This window comes from Giraffa tippelskirchi, chromosome 13, assembly GCF_054371585.1.
Source record: "Giraffa tippelskirchi isolate mGirTip1 chromosome 13, T2T-mGirTip1v1.2.pri, whole genome shotgun sequence".
Classification (NCBI taxonomy): Eukaryota; Metazoa; Chordata; class Mammalia; order Artiodactyla; family Giraffidae; genus Giraffa; species Giraffa tippelskirchi.
In genome coordinates, this window is record NC_137287.1 from 89,831,337 (window position 1) to 89,850,850 (window position 19,514).

The 19,514-nt window shown below is 40.8% G+C and overlaps 1 protein-coding gene across 50 annotated transcripts in view; it reads right to left on the bottom strand.

Moving 5' to 3' along the window:
* Positions 1-19,286, bottom strand: part of ZMYND11 (zinc finger MYND-type containing 11) — a 74,791-nt gene extending 55,505 nt beyond the window's left edge. For 14 of the 50 annotated variants that reach the window (XM_081560731.1, XM_081560726.1, XM_081560712.1 and 11 more), the window contains exons 1-2: positions 18,884-18,993; positions 2,589-2,723 (exon numbers count right to left, since the gene is read on the bottom strand). In XM_081560731.1, coding sequence (XP_081416857.1) covers positions 2,589-2,704 — 116 coding nt within the window. In that variant the 5' untranslated portion in view covers positions 2,705-2,723; positions 18,884-18,993. Of the gene's footprint in view, positions 1-2,588; positions 2,724-17,987; positions 18,434-18,635; positions 18,994-19,157 lie in introns of those variants that run through there. The other 36 variants (XM_081560732.1, XM_081560725.1, XM_081560711.1 and 33 more) reach the window with 6 other exon arrangements.
* Between the last annotated feature and the right edge of the window lie 228 nt (positions 19,287-19,514).

Sequence of the window (19,514 nt, forward strand, 5' to 3'; positions counted from 1 at the left end):
AGATGAATGAGAGGGACTTCCCTGGCAGTCCCAGTAAGACTCTGGGCTTCCATGGCAGCAGGGGCAGCTTCCATCCTTGGTTGGGGAACTAAGAACCCACACTCTACATGCCACGTGATGCGACCAAAAAATAAATAAAATTGCTATTATTTTAAAAAAGATGAATAAGAAACATAAATTAAAAATGTCTTTAAAAAGACATTTCAAATAAAAACAAGCAGAACTAAAACATTATACAGCAAGAGATAAACTACAGTGTTTAGGATTGCCAGACTTCAAAGTATAAAGAGTCATGACCCCAAAGCCCAAAACTTTTAATGTGTGACTGAAACTGTGCAACTTTTATCTTAGGGAGTTGCTCACCAGTCAAATACAGGATGAAACTTAATGACTACATATACATTCTTCATAGTAACTCCACTAAAGCCTTCAGTAGCTTACGATATTTGATAAAGATGGAAAGACACTTCTATGCTCAGACTTAGTTGTAACTGAGTACCTTGATTTAAAATTGAAGTTTGAGAAGTACTTACCTATTTAGAAAACAGAATAAGATTATTAGGTTTTAAAGCAAAAGATCTGACTTCCTGTCCCTGTCCAATGCCTCTTGCTACCTTAGCTTGGCAAGGGTTACAAGCAAGGAAGTTAACACTGCTGAGAAGCCACACCACTGGGCTAGGCAATTATCTAGACAGCTCCTTTCTGATGCTGACAGTCTGGCAGGGAAATAATTACATGTGACTAGTGTTATGAAAGTACTATTTGCTATGAATGCATCCCGTACTAAAAAGAGACACGGCATACTCTCAGACGAGGCAGAAGGAACACCGGAAACCTCTCAAACACGCATCCTATGATTTTCTATTTTTTTTTCATCTTTAGATAAGACTGATACAACGACTAACTGACAGATAAATGAATTTATTCTTAGCTGTCTTAAGACCTATGGATGAACCTTTGTTCATGAAGGAAAACAAACCTTGGCACCCTTAAGGTTGTACTGATAAGGAAAGGAGAAGAGAGAATGTTTATAGACAGTCCATTGTGCACACCAAGAAGAGGTGTGCAATGCTGTCAACAGCCTCTGCGAGTCTCACAATTTAACATGTATACACAAGTACACACATCCTTCTCATTCAAAGACTACTCTGACACACGTGTCAGCAACCTTGTCAGGCAAACTCTGAACACCTCACCTGGAAATTCCCACAGGTTCCTACAGAATGTTCCTAGAGCTTTAGAGAAAGATGCCATGGATTAATAAGAAGTAACAGCCTGTAAGCTGAAATAGTTCAGTCAAGATTAAATGAATTTTAAAAATTAAATCCAAATAACAGTATCTTATTTCCACCATTCATCTGTAAATTTTGATATAAACAAACTACGTTGTTTTTTTTTAAATCCCAACCATAGGAAAATACTTTTATATTTCTGTACTTAGAGGTTTTTAAAAAATATTTTATTCCAATATCACCAATATTAAAGGTAACTTAATTATTATATACTATTATTTTATCCTTATTTTCCACATGGCTGTTACCTATTTCTTCCCCTTAGAGTCACCTATAGGAGCGAGTTGTACATGGGCAACTTTAAAATATCCAAAGAACAGGATACAGAGTTAAAGCAACATACAACATCATCTTTCTTTCTCCTGGCCTTTCCCTCTTAAGTAACCTTTTTATAAACCTCTTCCCTAGAATATGACTAAGTGACAAAAATATAAACATACAGTACTTAACTTTGTTGCTTATTAACAAGGACAAAAATAACCACTTATTTAAATGAGTTTTTGTAAATCATCTGTTTTCCATTTTTATAGTTAGTGCTTAAAGGATGTGCCAGAGAATAAGTATAAAGAAATTCTATCTATTCTAAAAAATTCAAACATTTTAAAAAGATTAATTTAGTTATATTCCTTTAAAAATACAAAGCAAAACAAAATCAATTTCTATTTGAAGATTATAAATAGTACACAACATGTAAACAGAGTATTCATACAGGAGTCAGATTTTTTGCTATTCTGAATCTTGGACTATCCAGATAAATAGCAATGGAAAATAAAATAAAGAAGAACTTCCTTCTTTCAGCTGAAGATATACCGTCTGTAACTTAAAAATACAGAATGAAATTGTTAAAAATTCTGGTTAGTGTACTACAAACTAATAAGTTATTTACTGTACCTACACCACATTATATGGTAGCATATATTATTCATACATTAAAATAAACAATGACCAGTAGACTTTTAGATAGTTTATATAAAAGAAAGTAATTAACCAAATGCCTTTTGATAAAAGACTTAAATAAAGACTGGCTTTCAAGAGTTAAAAAAATTTGGTAACTAAAAATGTATTAGTGTACTATCGGAAATAGTGCACACTGATATTCTATATAACCTCTAAACACAAGGTGCTTGTTCAGGTTTCAGTATTTCTCTAACAACTTCACAACCCTCCAAGGCAAAAAGGGACTAGTACTTTGTAATACATGTTGATTAACATAATAAATAAACAAATGATTCTTGGACCTTTTCTCCCAAAATTCCACATAAAATTTGAGAGATCTGCCTGTATAAAATGACTTACTTTGTAATACGGTCAATGTTGGCAATTTGCTTCTGATTCCGTATAATCTCAATGGCTGCCCAAAGATGCTGGATAGCTTTTGTGTCCGCCTGCCGTCTTTTTGTTAAGCGTGCCATGACCTGTTTACTCCTTTAGCTGTAGCAATATATGGAAACATAAGGGAAAAGCACAGATTACAAAATGAATTATCATCAATATAAGTGAGTTAACACTCAGCACCTCACTATATAGTACAGCCAACTTTTTATTTTCTACCATCCACATCACCAAGTACTCCATAAAAATTTTCACTTCATTACTTCACAAAGAATAACACTAAAAGACCAATAGCCAAAAAGGTCTGCCCAAGAAGGAGCAGTCATCTTATATCAATATGCCAAAGAAATACACATATAAAATTTATTATCAAGCAAAAATGTTACTGCACAAAATTTCATTTTTTGATATTACATTGTGTGTAATTTGACAGATCAATGCAAAATGGAAACTAAATGTCCAAATTATTAGGTACTTTATCATGAAAGGGGCTTCCCTGCTGGCTCAGACAGTAAAGACTCCGCCTGCAAAGGAGGAAACCCAGGTTCAATCCCTGGGTTGGGAAGATACCCTGAAGAAGGAAATGCCAATCCAGCCCAGTATTCTTGCCTGGAAAATTCCATGGACAGAGGAGCCTGGTGGGCTACAGTCCATGGGGTCGCAAAGAGTGAATATCTTTATTCAATACAGACATACTGATATATGAAAACAACATTCCTTTAAAGAAAAATAAGACCACAAACAGAAAATGCAGAACAGTTGTTTCTGACTGAGGTGTCAAATGCTAGCAGTTGGTATACCAGTGGATGACATGAATGGACCCACATTATTAGAAAGGTTCAGGTGCTGGCCATTCATTAAGTTATAAGGAATCAACATTGTTAATTTATTCAGATTTCTATATTCTTAACAGACTGAGGCAAATGGCCACCTGCTACATCCTGGCAAGACTAGGGGGAAAAAACAGAGTTGCAGCCTAAACGTCTGATGAGCAATGGTACTATAATGAAGAGGCCACGCGTCTGAACTCTCCACTGGGCACGGGCACAGACCTGTTAGGCAACGAGACACCTGAGCCCTAAAGCACACAGGTTACGATGCTGAGGCCCAAAGGCACAAGATAAACAAGCAAAGCTTTGGGGATGGCTGAAATCTCCCTGGCCTGATCTTTAATCTGTAAGGGACACTCCTCAGCACTTCACTGTATTCCATGACTAGTCAACAGAGGCTCACAAATCTCTTTTTTCCTCCACCTCTACACTTCTTTTCACGACTAAGTCAGTTCTCCCTCTTTCTCCAAAAACCCCAAATAAAGCCAGTAGTTGCCAAAGCTTAACCAGAGACTCACTTCTGGTGAATCTAGGATCAGTTAGGTTCCTGAAATAAGTTCTTTTCAGAATTACAAAATCAACTCAGAATCAAAACAATAATGCCAACATTCAAGTTTTAAAGAAAACTTCAGAATAATTAGTTGATACAGTATAGACTGAAATATGAAACTAGAAGATTTTTTAAATTATAATTATGATTTCTTTTTCTAAAAAGTTGTAACTTTAAAACATACAGAAACTTCTCAGTTTAAGTGTACTAGTACAGGTTATGTCAAGTTTCCAAATCCAGTAACATTATGATAAGGAATTTATTGATAAAAGTGACATCTAATGGTGAACCATAATAATACAACTTGTCAGATTATACAAATACCCAGATAAAAGAACAAAATTTCATTCTTACACACTTAAAGAAAAATAGCTGCCTATTTTGTGTAAGGCATTGTGCTAAACACAATGAAGTATTTTTAAATGGATAAACTCTAGTCCTTGACAGAAAATAACATAAAACTAGCAGAGGAAATTTGACATATACATGGCACTACTAATTGTAATACCATATATGACATAAATGGTCCAAAATATATGTTGTGAGAATCCAGAGAGACATTACTTCTAGATTAAGGAACACTACAAAATGGTAAATGTGGGAAAATGTAAAATTTCTTATTGTCTTGAAAAGATAACTGACTGTTTAAAGCAAACATAAAAATAATTGTTAGGTATCATTAGATTTATCACATACGTAGAAGCACAATATAGATGACAAGAATAATATACATGAGGGGAGAGGTAGTAAGCAGTTATATCATTGTAAATTCTCACATTTTATGTGAAGTGGTATTTATTATATTAATTCAAGGGGAAGTATATTAAATTATGGATGCATATTACAATTGGAGAAGGCAATGCCACCCCACTCCAGTACTCTTGCCTGGAAACTCCCATGGACGGAGGAACCTGGTAGGCTACAGTCCATGGGGTTGCTAAGAGTCGGACACGACTGAGCGACTTCACTTTCATTTTTCCCTTTCATGCAATGGAGAAGGAAATGGCAACCCACTCCAGCATTCTTGCCTGGAGAATCCCAGGGACAGCGGAGCCTGGTGGGCTGCCGTCTGTGGGGTTGCACAGAGTCGGACACGACTGAAGGGACTTAGCAGCAGCAGTAGCAGCAGCATATTACAATCACTGATTCAAACACTGGAATACAAACAGGTACAGCTGACATGTAACTCAACTTATAAGATGTTTTCAAAATACACACAGGTAAAGTTAAGAATACTTTACTCAGAAATACAGAAAATATATAATAACAAAGTTAACATTTATAAATACTAAAATAATAGCAAATATAACTATTATACAACAATTAGGAGAACATAGTAGAGACTGGTAGCAGAAATTCTAAAAGTGATGTCACTTACTTCCTAGAAATGATTAAATTCAAGATTAAAGAATTAAGCAATGCTACATTTCAGGAAAACAGATGTCAAGTTAAAACCAAGATTTCTGAGATCTACCTATCCAAGTCACGCAGACTTAGAACAGAAGAGAGCCCAGAAACAGACCTACCAGCTGTTAAGTGTCAGAGTCAGCTCATTTCTGACAAAGCAGCGAAGGCAATGCAATGAAGCCGTCTATTCATCAAGTGCTGCTGTACAACTGGACATCCACACGTACAAAAATGAACCTAAACACAAACCTATGCCTTTAACCAAAATTAACTCTCTATTCTGTTCCACTAATCTATGTAACTGACTGTTACTTCACCAATACCACACTATCTTAAGTACTGTATCTTTACAATAAATCTTGAAGTTGGGTAGTATCAGGCCCTGATTTTGTTCCTCTCTTTCGATACCGAGTTGGCTGTTCTGAGTCTCTGAAATGCTGGAAAGGGTGTAAAGACAAAGGAACCCTCCTACACTGTTGGTGGCAATGTAAATTGATGAAGCCACTATGGAAAACAGTAGGGAGGTACCTCAGAAAACTAAAAATACAATTACCATCAGCAATTGCACTCTTGGGCATTTATTTGGAGAAAACTCTAATTCAAAAAGATGCATGCACCCCTATGTTCATAGAGCAGCCAAGACATGAAAGCGACCTAAGTGTCCACCAGCAGATGAATGGATAAAGAAGATGTGGTACATATACATAATGGAAATTACTCAGCCATAAAAAAGGCATGAAATAATGCTATTTGCCAGAACGTGGATGGACCTAGAGAAGGTCATACTAAATGAAATCAGACAAAGACAAATATCATATGATATCACTTATATGTGGAATCTAAAATATAACACAAAGGAACTTATTTACCAAACAGAAACAGACACATAGAGATCAGTTATGGTTGCCAAGGTGGAGAGGAAGGAGGGAGGCATGGATGGGGAGTTCGGAATTAGCAGACGCAAACTATTATATACAGAATAGATAAACAACAAGGTCCTACTGTATAGCACAGGGAACTATATCCAGTATCATGTAATAAAATATAATAGAGAAAAGAAATGAAAAACAGAACTCCCATATGATCCAGTAATTACACTTTTAGGTATTTATCTGAAGAAAATGAAAACTCTATCTCAAAGAGATAGCTGTACCACCATATTCACTGCAACTGATTCACAATAGGGACTACCCTGGTGGTCCGGTGGCAAAGATTCCATGCTATGGTCAGGGAACCAGGTCCCACATGGTGAGGCTGGGAGTCTGCATGCCACAGCTAAAGGACCCCAGGTGCCAAAATGAAGACTGAAGATTCTGCACACCGCAACTAAGACCTGGCGCAGCCAAATGTTTTTTAAAAAAACCAAACCTATATATTTAGAGAACACACTGATGGTTGCAAAAGGCAGGGAAGGTGGGAGAAAAATGGGTAAATGTAGTCAAAAGGTACAAGTTTCCAGCTAAAGGTCATAGTGAGAAAGACTTGGTATATTTCAAGGGGAGAAAAGACAGTGGCTGGAATGTCAAAGAGAGGTGCACTGTGAAAAGAGGCAGAGAGAGAGAAGCTAAGATCAAACCACACAGGATCCAAAGTCCAGAATAACCAGTGTGGATTTCCACGTAATTTCAACGGCAGTAACTGAGAGGATTTTAAACTTTGGCAAGTAGGAGTGATTTGCTTTAAGAAGGATACCCTTAGATCATGGATGTTAGGATGCTGAGTAAAAGACCTTTCTGCCCCTCCCCAAAAAGTGGACAAACAAAAACAATCATCTTTGATGAACATATACTCCGCAAAAAGTAAAGACACACAATGAATACAGGAATTGTATGTTTCTGGCCAAACAGAAGGTGGTCAAATTTACATAGGGAAGTACAGTCAAAGCTAAGGTCTTTCCAGTAGTCATGTATAGAAGTGAGAGTTGGACCATAAAGAAGGCTGAGCCCTGAAGAATTGATTCTTTCAAACTGTGGTGCTGGAGAAGACTCTTGAGAGTCCCTTGGACTGCAAGGAGAGGAAACCAGTCAATCCTAAAGGAAATCAACCCTATATATTCACTAGAAGGACTGATGCTAAAGCTGAAGTTCTAATACTCTGGCCACCTGATGCGAAGAGCCTACTCACTGCAAAAGACCCTGATGCTGGGAAAGATTGAAGGCAAAAGGAGAAGGGTGTGGCAGAGGATGAGATGGTTGGATAGCATCACCAACTCAATGGACATGAACTTGGGCAAATTCCAGGAGATAGTGAGGGACAGAGAGGGCTGGTGTGCTGCAGTCCATGGGGTTGCAAAGAGTCAGCCACGACTTAGCGACTGAACAACAATAGTGACAAAAGCAAGCCGCTTGCCTAGAATGCCAGAAAAATTTGGGAGTAGACGGCAGCAGGTATAGGGATAATTACAGATGCTGAACAAAAGATGTTATTTAATAGTGTGTAAGAAGCAAACAGACCCAACTCCAGTGCCATCAGGTTATCAAACAGCTACCCATCCTCATCCTTGAGGAGACAGGAACACAGGCTCCGAATAAGCCGAACCAGAGACAGTGAAATCAAAGAAAGCAAGTACAGAAGAGGATGAAAGTGAGGTAGGTAGGAGGTTTCCAGAGGGCAGGATCTACAGACACACAGGTGAAGAGAATGACAAAAGGAGATGGTATGTGCAGGCATGTCTGCAGATATGGAGTAAAGCAACTTACTTCCCACATGAAGCCTTCCTTCTCTGAAAAAAGAGGTTGATACAAGAGAAATGGGGGTAAGAAAGGTGTGAGGAAAGTAAAGAAAGTGTTGTTAATCATCATTGAAAGTGGACAATGAACTGATCAAATAGATAAAATCCGGTAGAGAGCCCAGACAATCACATAAGTTGGTTTATAAGAACCAGTGTCATGAGCTCTGTTGTTTCCCCCTACCGGCAAGCACGCTGTTAGAGCCAACTCATATAGGACTGGAGTTCTATCTATACAATGCAGGCACCGAAAAGATAAGGGGTGTTCCTTTGTCTACCTACATGCACTTATCTGACCTAATTTATGTACAGCACTGTACTAGATATTACAAAGAAATTTTAAAAGTTAGTGTACTCAGGTCAAGGAACTGGGAAGTTAATTACGGGAAGATAAAATAATTATAAATGGCAACAGAATAAGAACTAGTTGAGGCAAACTTTAAATGCCGTAGCAGCTAAACTAAGGAGACAGATTACTGCAGGATAGCAATACGATGGAGAAAATGAAACCTGATAGAAAGCTCAAATGCCACATTTTAAATTTTAAGCTAATTTCAGGAAGAGGGGGGAGGGTGGAATGGAGAGAGGAAAGGAGGATACCTGAGCAAAAGTTACAAAATATAATTAATATAATAGTACAACTTGTGCATTAAAGAAAACACTTACAGAATAAATATAACTGGCTGAAGTAAAAGTTTTACTGAGGAGAATAGGAAAAAAAGACCACAAAATTAGACTAAGAACAGACTTCAGAATATCCTGATGACAGGATTATAAACCCTGGGAGAAGGTATGTGAAGGAGGAGGTTTCCAATCATCTCCAAGTACGGCCTCTTAGCAGACTTCAGGGCACAGTGCAGAGAAAGAAAACAGGAACAGAGCCTGTGGCCTCCCTGAGTGCAAGAGACAGACCAGAGATTGCAGTGTGCGGTTTTCAGTTCAGCATTTCATTTGGCAGAAATCAAAATTTTTAGTCAATTACTTTTCCTATGAAACAGATGTCAGATATGCTTCCCTTCCCATTATTATAATATTTAAGGTCATTCTTTGAAATAGTATCTTTACTTAAGAACAAACAGTGACTTGTAATAGTACACTCATCTAACATTTTCCACTCTATTCTTCAAGGTCCAATTTTATAGGAATATTCTATTTAAAATGGGATTCTAACACCATAATTCCTCACTGTATCTGGTCATCTAAAACTGAGAAAATTATGTTTATTTAAGAAAATCTGACTTGAAATACTTTAAAATAATTAGAAAAAACTGAGAGGGCTGATGCCAGTGGGAAATGAACTGCAGACAAAGCTATGCCAACCAGCTGGAAGAGCAAATGACCAGCTCAGAACTTGCTGAAGACAACACCAACAGCCAGCACCAAACCAAAGGCGGCTTCTCCAGTCATCCCTCCTCCTCTAAAAGCCCTGACTTCTGCAGACTGATGGTGTCTACACTAGAGAGGAAAGAGAGAAACCAGTGGAAATTATCAGACACACCACCGGTCCTGAGGAAGCCCCCTGGGAGACTTGCGAAAACATGAGAAGGCAGGTGTCAGTCACTGGTGACTGGAGTGGCAGTGAATCTCACTGCTCACAGGCTTCTTCCCTTGGATTTCTCTGGGACTCAGTTCAGACGATAAAGCTGCTCCTGCTCTGCTCCGACCCTGTAAGTGGAAACCACACTCCCAATCTGGAGGAACACCAAGGGCCACCAGACATGCAGACAAAAGCCAGGGATACCCAGGCTGCTAAGCAGTAGTGCCAGGAAAACCTCCTCAAGTGGTCTCACTCTCACCTGTAGGCACAACTTCCCCATGGCTGGCATAAAAACTGTCCAGGGAAAGACATCCAGGTGCTTCTGATGCCTGTCAAGGTCACAAGCTTATTCCACAACCTGCAGAACACTAGGCTGCTGCTCAAACTACAGGAAATCTCAGAGACACTGAATTGGGTGGCAGCCTGGACATCAATGTCCCAGACACAATGCAGGACTATTAGGAAACACTAACCAACCCCATCTTTGCTATCCAGCCCTCCTGGTCATCAGCAAAGCAACAATGCCAGAGTATGTTTGAGGAACCTGAAAAGACTACTAATTTTCTTCTGTGACATATTTATTTTTCAGGTCATTTAGATTATCCTCTGTAGGAAACTTCAAGATTAAGATTCCTGAAAAATAATTTCTGAGACAGGCAGCTAAACGTCACAGGGTACATCATTTTCTATAAGCCATTACAAAAAGAACTTTCTAAAAGAAGGCATATGTACTTGGACTACTTAAAAATGTGGAACTTAAAAAGTTAAACAAACAAACCAAAAAACCTAACTGGAACTTTAAAATAGAGCCCAGAACCATCCCCAGAGATTCTGGCTTAATGTTCTTGTTAAGAGAAAAAAATTCAGGTGCTCAGTCATGCTTGAGAACCAGTGTACTATCAGGAGCTTCCCACATGTTGCCCTAAATCCCAAAGAATTTATTTAAAAGATGCAAACACTACAGCAACTAAGGTTTACAACAGTATGTTTTTCATTAGGATTTGTTTAAAATATGCAAATGAATCAAGCAAAGTCTAACTTTGTATTGGTAGCTGTTCAGCTTTTAATTCACTTGGAAATAACTGAGACTAAAACTTTTTATTTCAATAATCATAAAATAAAATTTAACTTTCAAGTTACTCAAATGGAAGTTTCCGAACTAAAACAATCTAACACGAATACTGATCACAATTGGGAGCCTACTTATACGTGCAGAATAAGAATGTATGTATTTCAAAATAAAAAACATACGGTATTTTGACATTACACTAAGTGCAATATTTTTAAAATTTATTTATTTTTAATTGAAGGATAATTGCTTTACAGTATTGTGTTGGTTTCTGCCAAATATAAACATGAATCATCCACAGATATACATATGTCCCCTCCCTCTTGAACCTCCCTCCCAATCTCACTCTTCTAGGTTGTTACAGAGCCCTGTCCTGAGTTCCCTGAATCAGTACAGGGAAGCCTGGTGTGCTGCAGTCCATGGGGTCGCAAACAGTCCAACACGACTGAGCAACTGAACTGAACTGGATCATATAGCAAATTCCCACTGGCTATCTATTTTACATATGGTAACGTATGTTTCCATGTTACTCTCTCCCTACATCCCACCCTCTCCTTCCTCCTCACCCCACACTGTGTCCATAAGTCTGTTCTTTATGTCTGTGAGAGAACCCACACACCACAACTAGGGAGTACCCCCTCTCCACAACGAGAAAAGCTCACACGCAGCAACAAAGGCCCAGTGCAGCCAAAAATAAATAAATAATTAATATTTTAAAAGATAACATGCTAATGGTAAATAAAATGCCCCAAAAAACTTTTACACATATCAACAGCAAGCCCAAATAAATCAATCTCACTTGTTCCTACAAGTACTGGCCAGCTGAAGTAGATATATTCCATATTAATTTGAGAAGGGCTTCATGTCAAAACTCAATTGAAAATTAAGAACTTTATCTCTCTAACAGCATTTCTCAGATGCAGTTTTGAAACAGAAAAACAATCAACGAGCAGATAAATCAAGAATCTACCAAAAAACAAAAACAAAAAACTACAGTGTTCATAATAACTTTCAAGCTGAGATAGTTTAGCCTTCATTAAGAGTATTTCTCTTTAAAAAATCTTCCTACTGTTCTTAAAGATAAGAAAACCTTGTGTAACTATCCCCACTGATGAGCATCAGCATGATCTGAACCTAGGCATACTACCAATCAGTTGATCAGTTCTCTTCTCACCATGTTTCATATTATTTTATTTTTAGACAATAAACCCCTTCTGAATCCTGAATCAACTACTCCATACTTGCAGTAACTTTCAAGAAATGAGCTATCTAAAGGAAACAGTAAAAAAGAAAAGACAACCTGTAGACTGAGAGAGATATCTGCAAATGACGTGACCAACAAGGAATTAGTCTGCAAAATTTACAAACAGCTCATGAGGCTTCCCTGGTTGCTCAAATGGTAAAGAATCTGCCTGCAATGTAGGAGATCTGGGTTAGATCCCTGGGTTGGGAAGACCCCTTGGAGAAGAGAATGGCAACTCACTCGAGTATGCCTGCCTGGAGAATTCCATAGACAGAGGAGCCTTGCGGGCTACAGTCCATGGGGTCGCCAAGAGTCAGGCGTGACTGAGCAACTAACACAAACATATATGAGGCTTAACATCATCAAAACAAATAGCCCAATCAAAAAATTAGCAGAAAACCTAAGTAGACATTTCCCCAAAGACGACATACAGATGGCCAAGAGGCATATGAAAAGATGTTCAACAGTGCTAGTTATTGGAGAAATGCAAATCAAAACTACACTGAGATATTGCTTCACAGCCATCAAAATGGCTATCATCAAAAAATCCACAAACAATAAATGCTGGAAAGAGTGTGGAGAGAAGGGAATCCTCCTATACTGTTGGTGGGAATGTAAACTGGTACACCAACTATGGAGAACAGTATGAAGGTTTTTTTAGAGCTACCATATGACCCTGCAATCCCACTCCTGGTCATATATCTGGAGAAAAACATAGTCCAAAAGGATACATGTATCCCAATGTTCACTGCAGCACTGTTTACAACAGCCAAGACATGGAAGCAACCTAAAAGTTCACAGACATAGGACTGGATAAAGGAAATGTGGTACATATATACAATGGAAAGTTACTCAGCCATTAAAATGAATGAAACAATGCCATTTGCATCAACATGGATGGACCTAGAGCTTGTTATACTGAGCGGAGTCAGACAGAGAAGGAGAAATACCATATGACATACTTATATGCAGAATCTAAAAAGAAATTATACAAATAACTTATTTATAAAGTAGATCCACAGACTTAGAGAAGAAACTTATGGCTGCCAGCAGGGAAGGATAGGAGGAAGAGATAGGGAGTTTGGGATCGACATGTACACACTGCTACATTTAAAAGGGATAACCAACAAGGTCCTACTGTATGGAACAGCAAACTGTCCAGTGTGGCAGCCTGGATGGGAGGGGAGCTTGGGAGAGAATGGACACCTGTGTATGTATGGCTGAGTCCCTTTGCTGACCACCTGAACTATCACAACAGTGTTATTAGCTATATTCCAATATAAAATAAAGAGTTATTAAAAATAAGAAATTAGCTATTTGAAGCCAAAGTGAACTTATCCAGCAACGGGAACAGTAGAAGATTCCTTGAGACAATGACTGCCCCGTGTAACGCAAGACGAAAACTTTAGCGATAAAGTTAGCCCCTAGTGACTCAGATGGTCAAGAATCCACCTGTAATGCGGGAGACCTGGGTTCAATCCCTGGCTTGGGATGATCCTCTGGGCGAAGGGAATGGCTACTCACTCCAATATTCTCACCTGAAGAACTCCATTGACAGAGGAGCCTGGTGGGCCACAGTCTGTGGAGTTGCAAAGAATCGGAAACAACTGAGCAATCAAGCACAGCATTGCACAACAAGCTCTCAATACACTTCTAAATATTTGTATGTATCTTTCTTTTGTTTACATGATAAATGGATAGGAAAGATGTCATCTTTCATTAAATTTTAAGTTTACTTAGCATAGGAGGAGGTCAAATTACAAGGAGGTCAAATTACAAAAAGACTTAAAGATTTTAAGTGGGTCTACCGTTCATTTAAATGCTTAGATAATAACAAAAGAATAAAAAAATTACTAACCATAACAAAGTTGCTTTTAAAAATCATTAAGTACCTAATAAAAGTCACAAAGTTACAAATCAGAATGAATCTGAAATCAGTGTTAAGACCTCAAAAGTAATTTCAGCTCCAATACAACATACCTTAACTCACATACATGGTTCCATAGCACCTGTACTTAATTTCTTCTGTTATACTTTATTGCACTTGCTTCAGTAATTTGTTACCAAGTGTCAAGTATAAAGCAGTCTCAATAGATACCAATGTGAATGAACAAATTAAGGCAAGATATTAAAACATATTCTACCTATTATAAGTAATGTCAATATATTTTAATGTGATCTTACAAAACAACTAACTTTATAAAAGCAGTTATTTAAAATTAGTTTACTAGACTTAAACGTTACTCAGTTTACAAAAAAGGAAATACTGTGCATAAGTTTTTAGCAACACACATTTTTCCAACTACTATATAAGAACACAGGGTAATCTGCTCAACATATTCCTCTCATCTCTAAAGAACAGATGAATCCATATGATCCCTTAAAAATCCTATTATAACAGTATTCCATTGTCATTTCTATTCATGTTTCTTTAATTTCACATAAAGTTAGGCAAATATTAGCCATTTATGTAATGACTGAATAGAAAGCATGCTCCCAAAATACAATGAAAGATTAGCTAAATGTCTAAATATTTACTAGTTGTACAGAAATTAGATTTGTAAAATTGAGTTGAGTATCTAAGCCTAACAATTTGCTAAATTTGCCTACTAAATACATAATGCTCTATAAATATTTTCTTAATTTCCAAATAAATATTTTATTTAATTTTTCATACTACTTATTTGCATTTGTAAGTAATTTTAGTATCAAATATTGTATAGTATTTTCATAATACAAACTACAGGCATACCTTGTTTTATTGCACTTTACCCTGTAGCCCCTCACAAATACCGTTTTTACAAACTGAAGGTTCATGGCAATCCTGCATTGACCAAGTCTATTGGTACCATTTTTCCAACAGCATTCATTCTCTCTGTTTCTCTGTCATAGTTCAGTAATTATTGCAACATTTTAAGCTTTTTCATTATTACTATATTTGTTAGTGTGATCTGTGATCAGTGATCTTTGATGCTACTACTAAAACTCGCTAAAGGCTCAGATAATGGGTAGCATTTTTTAACAATAAAGTATTTTTAAATTAAGGTATGTTCATTTTTTAGACATAATGCTATTGTACACGTAATAGACTACAGTATAGTCTCAACATAACTTTTAAATATATATATTGGGAAACCAAAAAACTCATGACTCGTTTTATTGTATCTGCTTTACTGTGGTGGTCTAGAGCAAAACCCACAGTATCTCTGAGGTATGCCTATAAATAGCTTTTCAAGAATTTTCTAACTGGAAAATCAGTAATAGCAGGCACACACATGCACATAAAAAAATCTTACGGGAGTACATATGTTTAAGACATTACATGTGAATTATTACATCATACTGCTGGGTATTCAGATTTGAATTTTATCTCCCTCCATTATGTTCATTTCTATCATTTCAACTCTAATCACAGAGATTCTCAAACTTTTATGTTACATAGATTATATTCTCTCAACTACTACTTCATTCACTTCTTATGAGAGAGAGTATGTATACGTGTTGAGGGGTTTGGAGGTGCTACAAGGAGGTCGGACCTAACACAATTAAAAGGAAGACTGCCATGCTTTTAAGATGATCATATGTATGATTTTTAAAAGTGGGATAGTATACATAAAAAACTTTGTGAAATGGTTGAGACTTAGTAAACATACAATATATGATACCTATTTTTATCATGGTACTCGGTTATGTAACAAACCTGTGGATACCAAAACATTTCAAAACTCAAGACCAAAGGAGGACAGACCACACTGTACCAAAGCAGATTTAAACTTTTTGAACTTCTGACAATACCACTGAAAGAAAGTAACTGAAAGTCAGCACATAAGAAATAGTGCTACCAATTAAACTCTTTCAGATGGGGAAACTGAGACCAGGCAAGGCAAATTTAAATAATTCGTCCAAGGTCACTTTGCTAGTAAATGACAGAGGTGAGATTCAGACCCAAGCCACCAGCCTCAAACTCTGCTGGTATACTACCTCTAATCAATTACCAACAAATCTAATCAACCTGTAAAAAAAATTCACTATTGAGTCCAAGTTAAGGTTTTCAAACAGTGAAACTGTTTTTTCAAGCCTGACTCTTCTCCTTAACATTTTCCTCTTTCCAGACACAGCCTCTCTGCTTTTCAACTGAAGGGTGGTTGGAGAAGGGCATGGCAACCCACTACAGTGTTCTTGCCTGGAGAATCCTCATGGACAGAGAAGCCTGGAGGGCTACAGTCCATGGTGTCCCAAAGAGTCAGACACAACTGAAGCGATTTGTCACAGAGGTAGGTAAACAAAATCTGCCATCAAAGGTTTAGGGCTTTAGGCAACAGTAGGACAGCATTCCATACTTTATTATGAATGCTAAAATTCTTAATTACATTCAATTAGTATCTCAATTGAAGTATGCCAAAGGGTATGAACATCTCTCTTACACACTATCTGAACAACCCTTAAAGGAAAAGAGGGTACAATTACAAAAGGGTGAAAGTGCGAACACACACAGGGCAGTTCACTGAAACATGCAACATGACATGCATTCAAAGTATCAACATAATGATATCCTAGGAATACTGCATATGAAATAAGGATAACATTTTATTGATTTTTCTTTGTAAAGCTAGGAGCATTTACATGTATGTTTATTTAAGTACCTTGCAACAGGTAACTGAAAAAATAAATTGCCCAATTACAAAATGTAAAAGGGAGATTCTGTTTTCATATAACATATAAGTGGGAAAACAACATATAAACGGGAAAAGTACCACAAAAACAACAGAGATCCTCTGTTAATCATGCATTGAGTTAAGCAAGAAAAATATTTTGAGTCTGTCATAATCATATTTTCTGACCTCTAATTTTCTAACTTGGCCATCTATAAAGGACAGTCCACCAAAATAATGACTGTAACCAATGCTAAAGACAAGGAAAATAACATGCTAGAACAAAATTCACATTTCATCTCCTGCTTATACAAATTAGAATTCAGAAAAGTCACACAGGTGACTCTGCTTACCAAAAAGCACTCAAACTTTTTAAGCACAGCTAAAACGATTTCCTTGATAGCTTTAAACCATCAATGAGAATCAAGGACCCCAAAACCTGAAAAGTTTATGCATCCCATAATCACTAAGCTACAACTCCTACATTTCTCAGTCTGAAAGAAAACAAAGGTTTTACTTTCTGCCTTTGAATACATAAACAGACAATTATTTTTAACCAGTCTCTTACTTCCACAGGACTCTGCTTACTGTAGGATGCAGCACACCTGGGTGAGCAGACCAGAGGACCCAGGACCTAAATCTCAGAGGGCCCTGCCTGGGCCTCTCAAAGTCTGACCCAAGTATTTCTTCCATCCCTCAACAGGGTGCCGGCTCTGAGTTCAACAGGACCCTGTACTGGGCCCACATCCCACAGGAGCACACGAAGCACCATGAACACACACTGTGTGACCGCGGGTATCACATGCCCACACCAGGTATCATGCACACACCTGGTGTGTCACCCGGCACCGTAACTCCACCGGGTAGCATGTCCCTACCACATGTCACACCAAGCACCAGGTGCCCACTGGGCACCACACACTCACCAGGTATCATGCAGGCTCCCACGTATGTAACAGCAGGCGCACACCAGCACCACGGACACACCGGGCAGCCTGCCCACACGATCTGTAACACCGAGCACCATGGACACTGGCTCTCACGCCCGCACCGTACAAACACCGGGCACTACTGGGCCAGAAACGCATGAGGGTACGGTCCACGCGGAAGCTGGGGCCCGGACCAGCGGGCCGCAGCCTAGCAGCTCCCCTCCTGACGCCGGGCAGGACGGGCGGTGGACACGCAGGCGGTGCAGCGCACGGGAGGTCTGCGGAGGAGGCGGAGGCCTCGCTGCCGCCTGGTTCCCGGACCCGGGGGGCCGAGCGTCGCCTGGGCCCTTGCGGACCGACCACCCTGTCCTGCCGCTGCGGACGCCCCCAGCCCACCCTACCCACCCCAGACACTCACAGGGCCGTGTCCCGGCGGACTCCGACCCGGACCGTGGCCCAGAGGCCTGGACGCGCAAGGAGGACCGGCCTAGCGGGCGGCGCTCACGCGACTCCCCGGCTCCGCGGCCCGCGCAGGCCCCGCGCTTCCCTGCTCCTGCGGGGCCTCCCCCGGCGGCGGGCCCGCCTCCCCCGCCGGCCAAGGTTGGCCCAGCAGGCCCGGCCCGGCGCGAACAAAGCTCCGCGGGCCGGAGGCGAGCGGCGCTGACGCCCGCGGCCCGAAAGGCTGCGGCCGGGCCGGGCCTCACAAAGCCCCCGCCTCGGACACCCGTCCGCGCCCCGCCCGCGCCCGCACCCCCGCCGAGGCCGAGCGTCCCCACCATTATGCTCCGGTGCTCGCCGCCGCCGCGCCAGGCCCTGCCCCTCCGCGCCGGCCCGCCGTCCGCGCCGCCTCCTCCGGGCCGGGCCGGCGGGGCGCGGGGCGGGGGGGCTGCGGTCTTCGGGCCCGGCTCCCCGCCCCGGCCTCCCCTCCTCCCCGCCCCGGCCGGGCCTCCTCCCCCCGCCGCCCGCCTGGACCCCGCGCCTCAGGGGCGCCATGTTTACAAGCTTCCACCACAGAAACTCGCGAGCACCCGGCGAGGCGGCGCGGAGGCCCCGCCGCCGCACTTACGAGGTCTCCTCGCCGAGCGGCGGGCCGGGCCCGGCGCGGAGTTGCGGCGCCGCCGCCGCCGGGAAAGTTCGCGTCCTGCGGGGCCGCGGCGCCGCTCACACGGCGGGCTGAGCGGGGCGGCCGCCCGCCGGCTCGGCCTCCCACCGCCCGCCGCCGCCCTCGGGCTTTATTGTGTGGCCGCCGCCGGCCGCGGGCTGGGACTCCGCGCGGGCTCCCTCCCGGCGGGCTGCCCACACGCCCACACCCACCTTCCCGCCGTCCTGTGCTCCGCGCCTCTCCCTAATCCGAGCATATTCCTACAGACCCACACAGGCACCTCGAGTCCACACGCACGTGAAAGCTACGTACGTGCGGGCGCGCGGAGCCGGGCGCGGGGCGCACAAAGATCCGGCGCCCGGAGCATTGCCCGCGCGGGCCGCGGCCTCGGGCGCTGCAGGCGCCGGCCCTGGGCGGCCCGGAGGGCACAGGGTTGGAAAAGCAGCGAGTCCTGAATCGGCGAGATCGGCAAAAGGATGTTAATACCCTTTAGAATCTGTTAACTAAACGTATTGCAGGAACATGCTGAATTCTTCATTCCGTGTGTACACAAACAGGTCTTAAGAAAGGACGGGAGCAAGCATTGTCGTTTCGGCAAAAACACTACCAGTTTGCGTAAGAAGGAGGTTATCTTTCTTAGTTTGTAATTCTAGATCCAACCTGAGGAGATCGCAATATGTGGGTTAAGAAAGTCTCAGTGATAAGCACACTTTTATAGATTTCACAGTATTTTCTCTAATGATCTTTGTCCATGAGAGTTTGGAAGGAAGACCTACCAACCAAAACTTCCTACTCTGATTCTCTTTGGACATATATACCCGAAAATCGCTGGAAGACTCTTGT